This window comes from Hibiscus syriacus, unplaced genomic scaffold (assembly GCF_006381635.1).
Source record: "Hibiscus syriacus cultivar Baekdansim isolate YM2019G1 unplaced genomic scaffold, ASM638163v2 tig00110186_pilon, whole genome shotgun sequence".
NCBI classification, from domain to species: domain Eukaryota; kingdom Viridiplantae; phylum Streptophyta; class Magnoliopsida; order Malvales; family Malvaceae; genus Hibiscus; species Hibiscus syriacus.
Window position 1 is genome coordinate 820,146 of NW_024062617.1, and position 17,061 is coordinate 837,206.

At 32.0% G+C, this 17,061-nt stretch overlaps 1 protein-coding gene, 1 long non-coding RNA gene and 1 other non-coding gene across 3 annotated transcripts; 2 read left to right on the forward strand and 1 right to left on the reverse strand.

Moving 5' to 3' along the window:
• Window positions 1-3,711: 3,711 nt before the first annotated feature.
• Window positions 3,712-5,514, forward strand: LOC120217304 (metacaspase-9-like). Its single transcript, XM_039214467.1, has 2 exons — window positions 3,712-4,072; window positions 4,832-5,514. The coding sequence occupies exons 1-2, from the start codon at window positions 3,712-3,714 to the stop codon at window positions 5,512-5,514; spliced, it is 1,044 nt and encodes a 347-aa protein (XP_039070398.1).
• Window positions 5,515-8,267: 2,753 nt separating this feature from the next.
• Window positions 8,268-8,742, forward strand: LOC120217172. Its single transcript, XR_005525131.1, has 2 exons — window positions 8,268-8,313; window positions 8,415-8,742. It is a non-coding gene; the product is annotated as an uncharacterized LOC120217172 (long non-coding RNA).
• Window positions 8,743-9,078: 336 nt separating this feature from the next.
• Window positions 9,079-9,171, reverse strand: LOC120217315. Its single transcript, XR_005525143.1, has one exon. It is a non-coding gene; the product is annotated as a small nucleolar RNA snoR104 (small nucleolar RNA).
• Window positions 9,172-17,061: the final 7,890 nt, after the last annotated feature.

Consider the following 17,061-nt stretch of genomic DNA (forward strand, 5'->3'; position numbering starts at 1 on the left):
ACCAATCCATTCCAAGGATAATCTCGAATTCGTCAAAGGGTAATTCATTAAATTAGCAGGGAATTCAATTCCCTGAATCTATATGGGACACCCTCGATAGATTTGTCTCACCCGAGCACTATATCCTAATGAATTAGTCACAATCACCTCACTACGAATAGGTTCTAATGGAATGCTCAAGTATTTAACCAGTTTACTACTAACATAGGAATAATTCGATCCTGGATCAATCAAAACTAAAACATATTTACCAGCTATCTGAAAAGTACCTGCAATGATTTCAGGATCATCACAACCTTCATTGGTCTTTAAAATGTATACTCAAGCGGTGGAACGTATTTCAGGTTGAGTGGTCGACTCAGATTGATTCTTCCTCTACCTCGACCTTTGTCTCTTCTAGGTACTGCAATGGATCTTTCTGTTTGGGCAGGATCTCCCATCATCAATGGGCAGTCTCGAATAAAGTGCACTACCTCTCCACTCTTAAAACAAGCTCCGGAGACCCTTCGACAAACTCCACTATGATTTTTGCCACAATGCTGACATTGTCTCGACTTGTCCATTCTGGATTCCACTGAATAAGTTTTCTTGCTCTTCCCAGATTTGATCCTCTACCTGAGGATGCTGCGGATTTTGCTCTAGTATGAGGTCGAGAACTTGAACCTCTACTCTTCTTTATTTCACTGCATCCTTTGCTCCACAAACCGCTCGTTTTGAGCTCGCTCCAGTGGTTTAGCTCTATTCATAACCTCTTGAAATGAAGAGAGGTAAGTGCCAACAATAACTCTTTCAGTCTGGGGCGTAAACAACATCTTATATGACCAATTTGTAATTTTAATTGTCGGAAATTCAACAAAATAACGTCCTATAATCGAATAATTCAACAAAACAACATCTTATATTATTTGAGTACTTTATCTTATAATCACCCTAGATTAATAAATAAAAAATATTAATATGAAAGATCATAAGCATACCTCAAAATCAAACTTATCGAATAATTATTGAAAAAGAGTGAAATATTAGTATGTCGAGTCTTTAGATGAATTTTTATTGATTTATGGATGAATTTCGTAAAAAAACAATTCTATTAAAAGAAATTAATGTTTTGATATTGATCTTGTCACAAAAGATGATTGTTGACGGACGGCGATTAGTTTTCAACGACGGTTGAAGAAATACATTGTCAATAGGCGAATTATTTAAAAGTTCAGTGATAATTTTAATATACTCCTAAAATTTGATGTTTAAAACATCATTTTAGACATCAATAATTACGCCAAAATAATATTGTTTTGTCCATATCAACGTATCGATTTAATATCACAATAATGTAAATAAAATCAAAATTTAAATCTTATATTATAATTAAAGCAATTAAAAGATCAATAATATAAATGATATATTACTATAAAGTTGTTTTCTTTTTAACTATATATTACCAAAGTTAAATTTATCTTATATTGTTTACCGTTGTGATTTTTCATTTCGTTGCTACTCAAACACAAATGTATTTATCGGAAAGAAAACGCGTTAAGGAATAAAACACTCCACTATATGCCAAACCTTTTAAATGTGGAGGACTCAAAACGAATTTATTTATTTATTTCCTAAAAAAATGTCAACAAAAATCAATAGTAGAATCAAGCAATAATTGGTCGATAAAAGTGAAGTTGTGGATGTCACTAATCCTTAGTAGTTAGGAGTCTTCAAATCTGATAAAATCACTATGAAGTTGTGGATGTTACTAATTCTAGTAGTTAGGAGTGTTCAAATCTAATAAAATCACTGTGAAATGTGGATGTTACTAATTCTAGTAGTTAGGAGTGTTCAAATCTTGCAAAATCACTGTGAAGTTGTGGATGTTACTAATGCTTAGTTGTTAGGATTGTTCAAATTTGGCAAAATCACTTAAATATCATTTTGGGAAACATAAATTCTTCATATAATTATTATCATAATTTATTTTTTTAAATAGAGTGGTCTTTACCGTACTGAAGGAAAATCGCATGGACCATTCGTCGTCTTTCATGGAAGATTCGACGTCTTTTATTAAGACGCGTGCATGCCCGTAAGCTAATAATTTTGCAGTTCAAACGTATATTTCCAAAGATGTTGTGTAATTCGGGTATCTTCCAGAAGTCATCAGGTAATCTAGCATTTTTCATGATGTACTGTAACAATAATCCGAGAAATAATTTTTCCAACCCTTATATGAGCACTTTTTTTTCAACCTCATCATGTAAGAAAATTTTCCTTTCCAACCCTGACCAATTTATCTTTAATCCCACATGATTAATCATATAAATTTGAATTTGATTAATGGTATAAATTTTAAGGAAAAAAAGTTATTCATCAATTGGATCGGTCTAATAAAATTAATTGATCTACTGAATTAATTAAAATTTGATATCATAGATGATATTATTATAGAAATTCTTATATTATATTTCGGATTGTGTTTATCTCTTTTTAAAGCATTAGGGAAAAAATAATATATCGTTGTGATTGTGTTGTTTAATATTTATTTTAATATTTTATTATATAAAACATAATAATAAATTTAATCCTCGATTTTTATGCTTTTATTTAGTTTGGCCATTACTCTTTTGTTAGGAGCAAATAGACCCTCAACTTTTCACCATTCAAGTGTCACCTTATTTTTTTTTTGGATAAGTAAGAATTTTATTATCCAAATAGCAAAGTTTTACTACAAACCAATCAACCAATCAATACAAAAAGAAGCTATGCACACCTAAACAAAAACAGTGATTGGTAGAACTATAAACCGCAAGCATTACAAAGGTTAAGATTAGTACTATCTAGCCTATTGATATTTTCCCCTAAGACAAAACCGAACATCATCAATGATTTCAGTTAGCAAAATTTCAGCCTGTCTTGACCGATGTTGAAAATTCACTGATTTCTATCCTTCCATATAGTATAGATAAAAGCAGACCAAGCTATCTTCAAAATGGAGGTGATAAGAGACTTCCCTTTCCATGAAGTGCTTGTTGTAGCAACTGTTTCTTCCCATGATAAGTTTGTAGGATTCATTCCATTCAATATCAAAACAGAATTCCATAAGCAGACTGCTAGTGAACACTTAGAAAATAGATGGTTTCTTGTCTCGTGAGATAAGTTGCAGTTTACTCAAGCTGTATCAGTGCTAATTCCCATTCATTGCAGGCGATCTCTGGTGTGTAATTTGTCCTGTAGAGCCATCCAAACGATTACTCATGTCACCTTATTTTATATATATCATGCGGGCAAAAAAAAAGGGTCAAATTGAATAAAATATAAAAATTAAAAGTTAAATTTATTATTATATCTTATATATAAAACACAATTATAACAGATAAATTATTTTACCTTTTTGAATTACACACGATGGTCAAATTAAATTAAAAGAATTGTCTAATAAAGTAACAAATTAAATTAAAAGAATCGTCTAATAATTAACTTTTATAATTTTTAATCTTAATTAGTCTGTCAAATAGATCTATTATAAGTAATTGTATATAAAAAATTAAAGTTGGTTTGGTTTGAACACTCCTAACAACCAGGGTTTGGACGAGCCACAACCTTCACGTCAGATGTTATCATCAACAAAAATGTTATCATATCCTAAATGCAGTATATATATAGGTGCCCAATGAGGCAGTGGAAGCGCACAAAACAAGAGAAGCAACACAGAATAATTGAAGCAAGATGGCAACGAAGAGAGCTGTTCTGGTGGGTTGCAACTATCCCTACACGAAATTCAGGTTGCATGGATGCGCAAATGACGTGAAATCCATAAAAGATATAATCAAGAAAAAATTTGGATTCGATGAGAGAAATATTACGGTCCTGACTGATGATAAAGATTCAGAAGGATGGTCGTCGTCGTGCCTGCCTACTGGTGCAAACATTAAGGCTGCTCTTAATGCAATGGTGAAAAAGGCTAAACCAGAAGACGTCCTGTTTTTCTACTTCAGTGGACATGGAACAACCATTCCGGTCTTGGAACCTCACAAGCCTTTCAGGCAGGACGAGGCCATCGTGCCTTGTGATTTCAATCTCATCACTGGTAGGCCGTTTAAATTGCTAGATCCATATATTTCAGGTTTAATCGAGAAATATGTATTCAAATTATACTTTTGTTAACTTTTAAGTGTTTAACGTTTTTTCTTTTATTAAAGTATGTATTTAACGTTTTCAAAACTATTATTTTAAGGTCAATTCGGTCATGATCGTTAAAAAAAATAATTCTCAAATCTTTAAACCCTAATTTCATACTTAACTTTAGAGATTTAGGGAACCTAGGCAGCGACAAAGGGATGGCCGACAATAGGGGTCAGACAACAGATGGGTGAGCGTTTGGCCTATTACAGTGATGGTGGTAATGAATTTTGAGATTAGTAATTTGTATTGGAAATTTAGGAAATTAAAATTTATGGAGATTTAGGGGTTTGGGACAACAGTAACAGGATGACTGATAGTGATGAACTGAGTCCCGACGTTAGGTGAGTGGGCTTTCGACTACAATGATAACGACCGACGACGATAATAAACTTTGAGATTATATATTTTAGGATTTTTTTTTGGATTTTAGAGAAACTTGGAATTTTTTAGAAAATAATAATTTCAAATTTTTCAAAAAAAATAATTTTTCAAAATTTTATATACGTTAAAGGTGTCACATTTCGTGAAAGATTTGATTTTAAAATAATAATTTTAAAAATATTAAACACTTAAAGTTAAGAGATGTAATTTAGAGACTTAGTTTTTAAATAAGACCATAATTTGGAGTAATATTCATACAGTATATATAAACATTGGATTGCAGATGTGGACTTCAGGCGTTTGGTTAACCGGCTGCCAGCAGAAGCAAGCTTCACAGTTCTTTCGGATTCATGCCATAGTGGTGGTCTCATTGAAAAAGAGAAAAAACAAACTGTATCTTCCGAGGATACAGAAAATACTGATAATCAGGTTAAGGGTAAGGTTAAGGTTAAGGCTAAGCCTAAGTTCCTTGGTTTTGATTTCATAAGCCACGCGATCGACACAGCGGCAGGCTGGGCAGTGCAGGCGGTCGACACAGCGGCAGGCTGGGCCGGTCAGGCGATCGATACAGCAGCGGGCTTCGCCCACAACGAAGTAACTAAAATCGCCCAGGGTACTCACAGAATCTTCGGGAAGGATGTGAGTCTCAAATTCCATCCTCATTACACAGGCGGGGCACTACAGTTGGATGCACTTGAGGAGGATGATGGGATTTTGTTAAGCGGGTGCGAATCGGATGAGACGTCGTACGACATCGTTTCCGGTGGTCGAGCCTATGGGGCGTTCACCGATGCAGTGGTTAAGACACTCACAAATCTCAGCGCGCATGAAGAAATTACCAATAAAAAGCTTTTGTCCATGGCTGCCGAGGCCGTACGGAAACAAGCACATGAGGCTGAGCAGCACCCTTGCCTTTATTGCAGTGATAATAACAAAGATCAGCCTTTCTTGGGCGGCTTTGCTTGAATATCTGATCAAAACGTCGCTGCCTCCGGCCGTCGACGTTATAATAATAGTAATGTGCTATGTTGATCCATAGTAAATTACTACTACTAGTCCACTGCAATAAATTCGACGGCGGATTGGCTTACATCTACCTTTGTTTATCCATGTACGTCTTTATATATAGCGTGTGTTTGTTATGTTAAGGCCTTCAAACTTATGCCATTGTATATTTCCATATATGTATGGCTATATATGATAAATAAGAAAGGCTTTTATATTTTATCTTGTTTTGTATTATGTATCATCCATTTTTCGATTCGGAAAATAAAATTTATATCACAAGAATAGCTCTCTTGGTCACTTTCGCCATTGATTTTAAGTTGTTGGATTTGAGGAATATTAAAAGCCAATACCTTGGTAAATATTGCCTGTGTTTGGCGTCCATAAACTCATAAATTAAGAGTAATAATTTAACTCAAACGTCTGAAATGTTTTTCTAAATGTAAATACGTGTTATTTTCAGATCAATTAACATTATGGGTAAACTACACATTTAGTACCCTAACTATCATTTTTGTTTTGTTTTAGTCATTCAACTATTTTTTTTTCAAAATCATACTTAATTTACGTTTCCTGTTAAAAAAATTAATAAAACTACTGATGTGATATTTTTTTTATTTTTTCAATAATGATGTAAAATTATCTTTTGGTGATACATCAACATCACTATTAATTTTTCAGTAACGGGTGACTAAAATGAAACAAAATGTATGATTTTGAAAAAAATAGTTGAGTATGTAACCAAAACTGAACAAAAGTTATAGTTGAGGTACTGAACACATAATTTTCCCTAATATTATTTATTAATTTCAATTCATTTAATTTTAGTAAAATTACGAACATATCCATAAATATAAACTATAAAATATTAATTAAATTTTGTTAATAATATCATCAATCCATGAACATGAGTTCGTTACAAAGTCAATAGTCAATATTTCATTGTGTTCGTTTCCCAATTAATGTGTGTGTGTATATATAACATTAGATTTGATGGAGAATGTCATGGTCTGTAGATTTCTTGAGTAAAAGTTTGCAGAAAAGGTACACACTCAAATTTTTACTCATCACGATATGTTAGATGGGGATGTTAGTGGAACGGATTACTCAAAGACTTGTCCTACTTTATGGAAGAGGATGGATGTGAGTTTTATGGGTTGAGGACCGGGACGAAGATAAAAATAAATCTATTGTATATGCTGGGATAGGCGTGGATATGATCTTGTATCTGTTTTTTCTATGGATGATAATTTTACTTGAATTTGATAGAATTTTAACTTGACATTATAGGGGTCAGGTTTTATTATTAAAAAAATTTAGATTGGATCAAATTTTGTAAAGAGTGAAGTTAGATTAGGATTTAGGGTAAAAAATCTTTAATCCGACCTAATTTAGGATAATAATATAATTTTCTTCAATAAGTTTTTTATTTAGATCCTTTATTATAGTTAGGGTCTTTTGGTCTAAATTAAAAATAATAAAAATCATCACCAACCTCCACCGTCACTTTCCTTTTTCATTTTCGAATGATCATCATACACAATAAATGTTTTTGTCATACACAATTTTGATTTGGGTAAACTGTACTTGATACTATTAAATTTTAGATGATATATCATTTATATCATTGAACTTCCGGTTGCTTTTTTATAATATTAAATTTTAGTTTTGATTTTAATTATATTATTGGGTCGTTAAAATTCAAACAATGTGATGACACAGACTAAATTAGCAACTAATCACCATCTATCCCATTAGAAGACCATCGGAAGAGATCGAAATATTAATACGTTGAACTTTTAGATATATTTTCATTGATTTTGGACCGGTTTCATGAAAAATCAATCCTATAAAAAAAATGAGTGAAATGCAAATTTTTCTATATCAATTTACCTTGTAAGATGATGACGACGAGCAGTGATTGACTGTCAACGATTGTCGATAAAGTACAATATCAAAAAGTAATGTATTTAAAATTTTAATGATAAATTTGATACACCTCTTAAGTTCTTGCTTGAAACAACTTTATTTTAGACATCAACAATTGTACTAAAACAACATTGTTTTATTCAAGTAATCACAATAATGAAAAAAAACATGGCTTAAATATATAAAAGCTGACCAACGTATGCTCGTTTTTTTAGTTTAGTGTCTAACGTTTTTTTCATTCAAGTTTTGTGTCTAATGTCTAATTTCGTTACTCAAAATGGCTCACGTCGTGACAGATCGTTAGTTTTCTCCGTTAAGTGACACATGTCACAATCTGGTAATTTTAAATTTTTTATTTAAAATTTAAAAAATAAAAGTATATATTTTTAAAAAAAGAAAACACAAATTTTGAAATAACACTAAAACTTTGAAAACCTTCATTTCAACCCATTAACCTTTAACCCATCACCGAACCAACATTCTTCGACCGGAGGTGATCTACACCGTCGCTCCCATCGAACTCAGAAGCAACCGACGACCTCAACCTTGCCCTCAGATCACCCAAAATCGGTCACCGTCGAGCTTATTCGCAAGGAAACTATTCAGTTGCCTACTTCCAACCTCGGCCCCCGCTTGTTGGGAGTCATCACCGCCTAGCCTAGTGGAAGCGCCGTCCCAGACCAGTCATAACCTAGTCATCCACTCCCCGTTGTTCGTGGTGGAGTGGCATTTGAAAGTCCGACGAAAAACCCCATCATCGTTGGACTTTCAGAACTACACTCGATCAGAGGCATCCTTGCAGGAGAGAGGGCAAGAGCATTCCAACTACAGGTATGGCATTCGTAACCCTAGACCCTAAACTAATGTCACGGCCGGAGTACGCTGCACGATTCCTTAATGACAATATAACATATAGCTTTTTTGCACTGCAGGTTGAAGTTTTCCACCTCAAGCAAAGACTGCAGTCTATGGAGAACCGAGCACGACTCCAAGGAAGCCATTCAATGTATAGTGTTGGACCAAAACCGACTAGTTACAGCCATCTTATATGGTAAGAGGAACAGTCCGAATAAACAACTGCTCAACTGGGCCCGATTTGAGCCCTTGTCGGATAGAACTAAGTAATGGAGCTTATGTAAAAAATGCTTATGAGAATAACTTTTCCATTACTTCAAAGAAGTGTTGCAATCTTGACTGTATTTGTCAAATTTATGTAATGCAATCATAATTCAGATTCTAAGTCATGCTCTTCTTCTTGGAGAAGATTTTCCCTGTTGTCATGAGCCCAAAACCCTTGCACGTCGATCAGCATGCTGGCCACGGTACCGCCCTGTTTACAAGCCAGGAGGTCAGCCAATGTAATCCTCAATGGATCAACCGGCTTCATCATATCCCATATTTCGTCCCTCACATCCTCGATGCATAATTCGTAGTTGCCCCCCTCTGTCCATTTCCGGTGTACATCTCTGTTTTAAGAGTAAAATGACATTCTTTCAGCTGACGTATTAAAATAAATTGACAATCCTAGTTCAATAAGAACTACTAATAAATATCAGAAAATCTATTCCGAGTCTTAAACCATGCTTCATTCATCATTCATGTATCTGAAGATACAAGACTTGAGGAAACATCCGAATTTTCTGTAGGAATATTGTCATCAGAAAGCATCTCATCTCTTAGATGCTCCCTTTCTTCACTTCCATGTTTCAAGATATGTTTAAAAGCTCAGGAAAGGAAAAAAAATTCAACTCCTAGCACCAGCTCAAAGCGCATAGTAAATGAAATCCGGGAACCATATCGGTCAAGATGAAACATCGATATGACTATATGAAAGATGTCTTCACATGAAAAGAGAAAGAATATTTGCAGTTGTGAGGAATCCCCTGCCATTAAGATCGAGACAACGAAATATATATGGTAATCCTTCTGGAGTGTCTTTGTTCTCTAGGGCCAGAACAAAGTCAACTTTCAAAATCCATCTCCCGAATATTTCCAGCGCCGGTTTTGCCACGGCGGATGTGCTCATCAAATACTATTTAAAGCATAAGAAATGCAACAAATAAGTAGAACAACTCGAAACAATACCATTTTTGTTTCGAAGGGCATACTTTAAGTAACAACTAAACATAAGAAATTCTAGTATACTTTGAAAGTAAACAATAGTTTATATATCCTACCTCTTTCAATGAAAATTTCAGTTAAGAGTTCCATCTGGGTGGTCCCATCATCGTCGGAATTTCAAACGCCACTCCACCACGAACGGCGGAGAGTGGAGGCGAGTGGATGACTGGGATATGACCGGTCCGGGACGACGCTTCCACTGGGCTAGGCGATGATGACTCCTGACGAGCGGTGGTCGAGGTTGGAGGTGGGCGACCGAATGGTTTCCTTGCGATTAAGCTCGACGGTGACCCATTTTGGGTGATTTGAGGGTCGGGTTGAGGTTGCCGGTTGCTTCTGAGTTCGGTAGGAGCGGCAGTGAACACTACCACCGGTCGAAGAAGTGTGGTTCGGTGATGGGGTTAAAGGTTAATGGGTAGAAATGAAAGTTTTCAAAGTTTTGGGGTTATTTCAAAATTTTTGTGTTTTCTTTTTAAAAAATATTTTTTTAAAAAAAAATTAAATATTTTTTAAAATTACCATATTGTGACACGTGCCACTTAACGAAAAAAACTAACGATACGTCATGGTGTGACACATTTTGAGTAACGGAATGAAACGTTAGACACCAAACTAGAACGAAAAAACGTTAGACACTAAACTAAAAAAATGAACATACGTTAGACACCTTTTATATATTTAAGCTAAAAAATATTAACTTTATTGTACTATTATAATTTCGCATCCAAGTGATATAATTAAATTTTAATATTCTAATTAGAACAATTAAAATTTTAATAATAAAACCATACGTCATAAAAATTTTAATAGTATCTTATACGATTTACCATTTTTTTTATTTTTCCTTTTGTTTCATATTCAAACACAAATGTCTTTATCGATAAGGAAAAAGCATTCCACTATATACCAAACCTTTTAAATGAGAGGGACACAAAACGAGTTTCTTCTTTTTCTTTTTCTAGAAAAAAAAAACAACAGTGAAATCAAGTAATAATTAGTTGACAAATGTGAATATGTGGATGTCAGAAATCCTTGGTTGTTAGGAGTGTTCAAACCCTAACCAATTCACCTTTAGTTCCACATAATCGTACAAATTTCATTTCATTAATGGTATAAATTTTAAGCATAATATAAAAAAAGTGTTCAAATTATACCGTTATTTTTAAATAAGTGTCTAAATTTTTTTCGATCCATCCAAATTTTAAAAAATTTTAGAGTTTGAAATTAGGGGTATATAGTTTAAAGTCAATGTCGTTTAGTAGGTAGGCGGCGACCGGTGAGTAGGTAGGCGGCGACCGGTGAGTAGCTATTCGACAGCTGTGGTGGAAGATGGCAGTGGCCAAATATGACTGTCGGTGGTAATGGGTTTGGAATGAAAGATTTTAAAGATTTTGTAACACCCCCAACCCGTATCCGACCCGGATACGAGTCCGAAGTGTCACATTAACTTTTCAAACCTTGACTCTTAAGAAAAATCCCGGGAAATTTAAAACTTTATTAAATCAAAATAAAGACTTTATCAGAGTGCTCGTACTTAATGACTTATTACATGCCAACACTTTATACATAACCAAATACATACTTTGTCAAATATTTCTGATCTGATCTTTTGGTAAGGAAAACTGACATGTCTTGCTCCGCATCCCTCCTTACTCTTCTCGAAACCTACGTGTGAAACAATCACACGCTAAGTCAAAGACTTAGTGAGGCATAACCACTTATAATGCACTTTAAAACATATATTGATACATGCATGTTCTGTTCTATCATGTTATAGCAATTCCAGGCATTTTTCATATCGTATAAAATCATATCAGATTAATCGCAGTAAATACATACATACACATAATTCATCATTCACAGGTTATCATATAATCACATACTTTTTCAATCAAACACTATACACACAACATCATATCATTTCTATAGCATTTATCATACCACTAACTTATATTTGTTCATATCTCTGGATTAGCCCATGTACATATGTGAGAACTATCGATATGTGAGTCTATAGAGGTTGTGCACTATGCTGTCACCACAGCTCGTATAAATGCACCGAAGTGCCCCGTAGAATTGCACCGTAGTGCCATATAATGATGTCCATAAGGACCACGTAGAATTCTTTAAGAATCATATACATATGCTAGGGATCAAGTATGTGTCTTTCCAGACTTTACACATGTTCCAAAGAATATACATATGTCCCTAAGAACCGCGTAGACTTGCACCGTAGTGCCATATAATAATGTTCATAAGGACCACATAGAATTCTTTAAGAATCATATACATATGCTAGGGATCAAGTATGTGTCTTTCCAGACTTCACACATGTTCCAAAGAATATACATATGTCCCTAAGAACCGCGTAGACCCTCGACTCTTGGCATGCCAACTATACCCCTAGCTCTCATGACACATAACATGGGCGTTATCATTTATTTCATTTCAAATATTCATATAAACTTGTAATTCACTTTCACATATCACTTATCACATAGCTTCTTTTCATATGATCACATAGTCACGTAGTTCACTTACACGTAGATCATTTCCATATAATTCACATGTTCATCATATCTTGTTCACATATGATCATATATTTCATATAACAGATAGGAACACTTTCACATAGCTTATAATCATAAGTTTTGTCTCGTAACATATACTTGTTTTCACATATATATTTTCCTATCAATTCTTATACCATCACATAATTCCTTTAACATACATAACATATCTCACTTCTATTATTTCTCTATATATAATCTAATATGTTTACTTAATTCAATTTCATATAACTCCTATAATCTTCTCATATAACCTTATAAATTTCTATCATACAACCCATGTGTTATAGTTTTATTTAAACCTATGAATCTTTCCCATCTAGCTTATCTTATACGTTCATCTTATCATTTATGTTCAAATCCCCTAGTTAGTGTACTATTCTCACTTCATCCTATAGATCAATATTATCCAGCTTATTTCACTTATCATATAATAATATAATTATATTTTACTATGATCACATAGTTTATATCTCATACTTCGCTTTCTCATGTTCACCTATATCATATCATATGGCTCATATCTTTCTCATGCAGTCACATAGTTCAGTTTCACATATATATATATATATACATTATATAGCACATACTTCTCATAACATTACATTCAAAAGCATGTCAACACATATATTCATGCATACATACAATTCATGTCATTCATATACGTATAATCATATATTCATGCATTCTAACATAGGAAATAGACTTGTCGCAAGTCTTGTTTCCATTTAGCACCATAAACTAACTAATATGCACTCACCTGGCCTCACTAGCCAATTCAAATCTCTTATCTTTCCCTTGATCGATCTTACTTGCCAAACGTTCCGGAATTTCTTTATGCTTAGAATCTATATAAATGTACATTTCGAGACAATCAATAGATACCTACACCTTGTAATTGGATACTATCAATTTAAATGAACTTATTAAATCCATATTCCCAATTTTCCTTTAGGGGGAATCGGTTCCCCCCCATGGGGTATCGGTTCCCCTATGACATACTGGAAATTCTTGTTCGTTTGAAGGGGTATCGGTTCCCCTTGAATGGGTACCGATTCCCCTTGCCCAGAAATCATATTTTCAACCCGAAAATTACTTCATTTCCTCTCAAACACTTCATATATCATCTCCTTTTCATTCTTAACTCTAGTACACATACTTTAACCAATCTATATTCATTTATTTCATCTTAAACCTTAAAATCTTATATTCCATACGAGATTCAAAAATCATACCAAATTTTCAATGTGTTCTAATTCCAATTCTAACACCTCATACTTCTTAATTAGATTGATGGCAAGTCAAATTCATCCATAAAACTTCAACAACCATACCCTATCAAAATTCCATCTTAAAACTCATATTGTAAATTCCTTCATAATTCCTTTATCTTATTGTTTAAATCCTATATAAGCTTTCCTTAAGCTTATTTAATACCCAAATATTCAAAACCAACTTATAAATTCCAGAAATTAACAGTTAAAAATCAAACTTACCTTTAAGTTGGAGCTACGAGAAGAAGAAGAAGAGAGTAAGAAGAAGGCTTCCAGAACTCTCCCAAAACCCACGTGTATCACTTGTATTTAAAGAAAATACAAAATATTCTTTAAGCTGAAAAGACTAAATTGCCCCTTTAATTATCCATCTATGCTATTTAATCCATCATCAAAATTCTTTACTTAAATCCCAAAACTTTTAACTTATTTCAAAATTGAGCACTAAATTTCCCAAAATTTACATTTTAGTCACTGACCCGGCTTTCGGGATGTTACAGATTTGGTTTTTTTGTGTGATTTTTTTTGGATTTTTTTATTTTTTATTTTAAATATAAATTTTAAAATTACCACGCCACATGTAATTTAACGGAATATTTTAATAGTCGTTACGATCAAGACACCTAAAATGGTAACGTTTGTAACATTAGGCACCTGGATGGATCGAAAAAAATTTTGGGCATCTAATTAAAAAAACGGTGTAGTTTGGGCCTTATTTTTATATTAAGCCTAAATTTTAAGAAAAAAATAAGTTATTGCACAAACCAAGCGACCTTGGTAAAGAAATTATTGTTATTCCTTGAGGTTATGGGTTCGAGTACCCTGAATGTCAGGGGTGTAAGCGTTCAATGTCAAATGATTGAAAGTTATCTTTGAACCTATATTTACTTATACTTACCCCATATTAATATAAAAAAGTTATTCATCAAATGGATTGATTTAATAAAATTAACTTATATATTTTTTAGTAGTATAAGGTGATTACAATGTAGTATATGTTCATAATCTTTCTTAACCACTGATAATATACACACACTCTGAAGGCATAGCTGCTCAAACTCAATACCTCAAAAAAGAACATTCTTACATTTATGGCTTTATCATTGATGTCACTTGATGTGTTCACTTAACTAATATATTTGAATTAATTAAAATTTGTTATTAAACATAATAATACTATATAAGTTATTACATTATATCTCAAATTTTATTTTTCTCTTCTAAAATTATTTTAAAAATAATATGTTCATGTGATTGTATTATTTAATATTTATTTTAATATAATATAATATATAATAATGAAGTTAATCCTTAATCTTCACATTTTTATTTAGTTTATCCTTACTATTTTGTTTGGAACTTGAAGTGTCACATTTTTTCTCATACGTCATGCATATAAATAAGAGAGTAAGGGTTAGATTGAATAAAGGTGTAAAGGTTTAGAATTAAATTTATTATTATGGTTCGTATATAAAATACTAGAACAAGCATTGAACGACGCAATTATAACGGATGAACTATTTTATTGTTTTTTATAGCATACAATCATCTTTTAAAAAGGAAAAAAGAAAAGAAAGAAGAGACACACAATCTGATATATAATGAAGGGGCCTCTATAGCACAATCAGCCCTAACTTCGAATTTTAAGTAATTCAATTAAATCAGTTGATTTTACTAAATCGATCGGATTAATTGGTAATCAAATTATTTTTAAAAAATACTATTAATCAAAGTCTTTTTATGATTAATCATACAAAATTAAAGTTGAATTCCTAAGTAATGATGAGGTACTAAGTTCTTTAAGTAATGTAAGATGTATGAATTTTGACATTTTTTTAGATTAATTGGTGACAATATGTATAAAGTAAGATGAGTTGAAAATATCATTTTTATAATAAATTTCTATAATTTTAAATTTTAATTAATTAATCGATTAGTACATCAAATTTCGATAAATTATGCAAAGAAAGTTAAAGTTGGTTTGGTTTGAACACTCCTAACATCCCTTTTTGGATGAGCCACAACGTTCTATTGTTGGCTGGTGAACTAAAGAGAACGCATGACACGTCGCTAATTTGTCAAGAGAATACAACAAGTTTGCATGTGATGAACAGTCCCACGCAAAGGTGATAACAACCAATACTCGACTGAACAAGTGTCAAGTTGAGACTAACGACGAATCTATATCTGACTAAAAAAATTCCGAGTCGAATAAATATATTTCAGTTAAATAATATTTCATTATAATCAAGCGAGTGAATCCACTCAAAATAATATTTCACTTCAAATTCAAGTTGAATAAATATATTTCAGTTAAATAATATTTCATTATAATCAAGCTAGTGAATCCACCTAAAATAATATTTCACTTCAAATTCAAGTCGAATAAATATATTTCAGTTAAATAATATTTCATCATAATAGTTATTATTTTTTAAAAGCCATAAATTCGGAAATCAACGATTAAAAGGGTGATCGTTCATTATTAAATAATTAAGAGTATATAAAATATAAATTATTTTATAATCAATTTTAATTTAATAAAAATAAAATAAAATAAAATAAGCCAAGATAGACAATGGGAAACCGACAATGACGTACCTTACCTAAACTCTTGCTGTCCAAATGGGAACAAATCAATCGTCAACATACCCCTTGGGGGCAATTGATAACTCCTACTAATATCAAGGCACTCAATTATATATCTACACACGCTTCCTGATAAATTCTTACTATTATTAGGGTTGAATAGTCTACGTAGACTAATTAAATAAACTCGTGTAAATAAATTTAGGTTAATTGGGTTAATGAAGCATACTTTTTCTTACAAATTTTGTTTAATTTTTAATAGATTCGAATTGAAATAAGTTTATTTGAATTGAATTAAAAAAATTGAAAGTACATATAAACACACACACACATATATATAAGCATATTATTTTATACACACATATATATATAAGCATATTCTAAAAAATAAGGAAAAATAAAATTTAATATGATAAACTACGTTCAATAACTTATTTATTTAATATTTAAATCTAATAAAACTTCAATTAACTTGAGAATTAAATATTATACAACTTAAGTTGTTTTGAAAATATTTTATAGTTTTAATGTGTTTTTTATGAGAATAATATATATTTCTAAATTTTTATTTTTATAAATTAATGGAAAGATTTTATGTTTTTTTGGGATTAAGATTATTTTGAGTTTTTTTCTTAAATAGATCAATTAGTTTATTTTCAAAATTGACAATAATCTAATAAGTATATACATTAATTAGTTTGTAAAATAGCCCTCGACGTTAAAAACATATAAAATAAACATTGTTTTTTTGTCAATGATCATTTAGTTTATTTCTAAAAGGGATAATGTCGAAATTAGCTCATAAGGTTTATTAAAATTGTCATTTTAACCTTTATTTTTTTTAAACACTTTAGCCCTCAACGTTTTATTTTAGGACAAAAATATTATTCTATGGGTAGAAATCGTTTTAACAAACGGTTAACGTTACAGAATATGTGTATTTTTACTTTAAAATAAAATGTTAGGGGACCAAAATGTTTATGTAAAAAAGAACAAGAGCTAAAATGACTATACCGCTAACTGTT

Coding starts and splice junctions, on each gene's coding strand:
- LOC120217304 (XM_039214467.1), top strand. CDS start 3,712: ATGGCAACGAAGAGAGCTGTTCTGGTGGGTTGCAACTATCCCTACACG. Junction 4,073..4,831: donor TGATTTCAATCTCATCACTG/GTAGGCCGTTTA, acceptor ATTGGATTGCAG/ATGTGGACTTCAGGCGTTTG.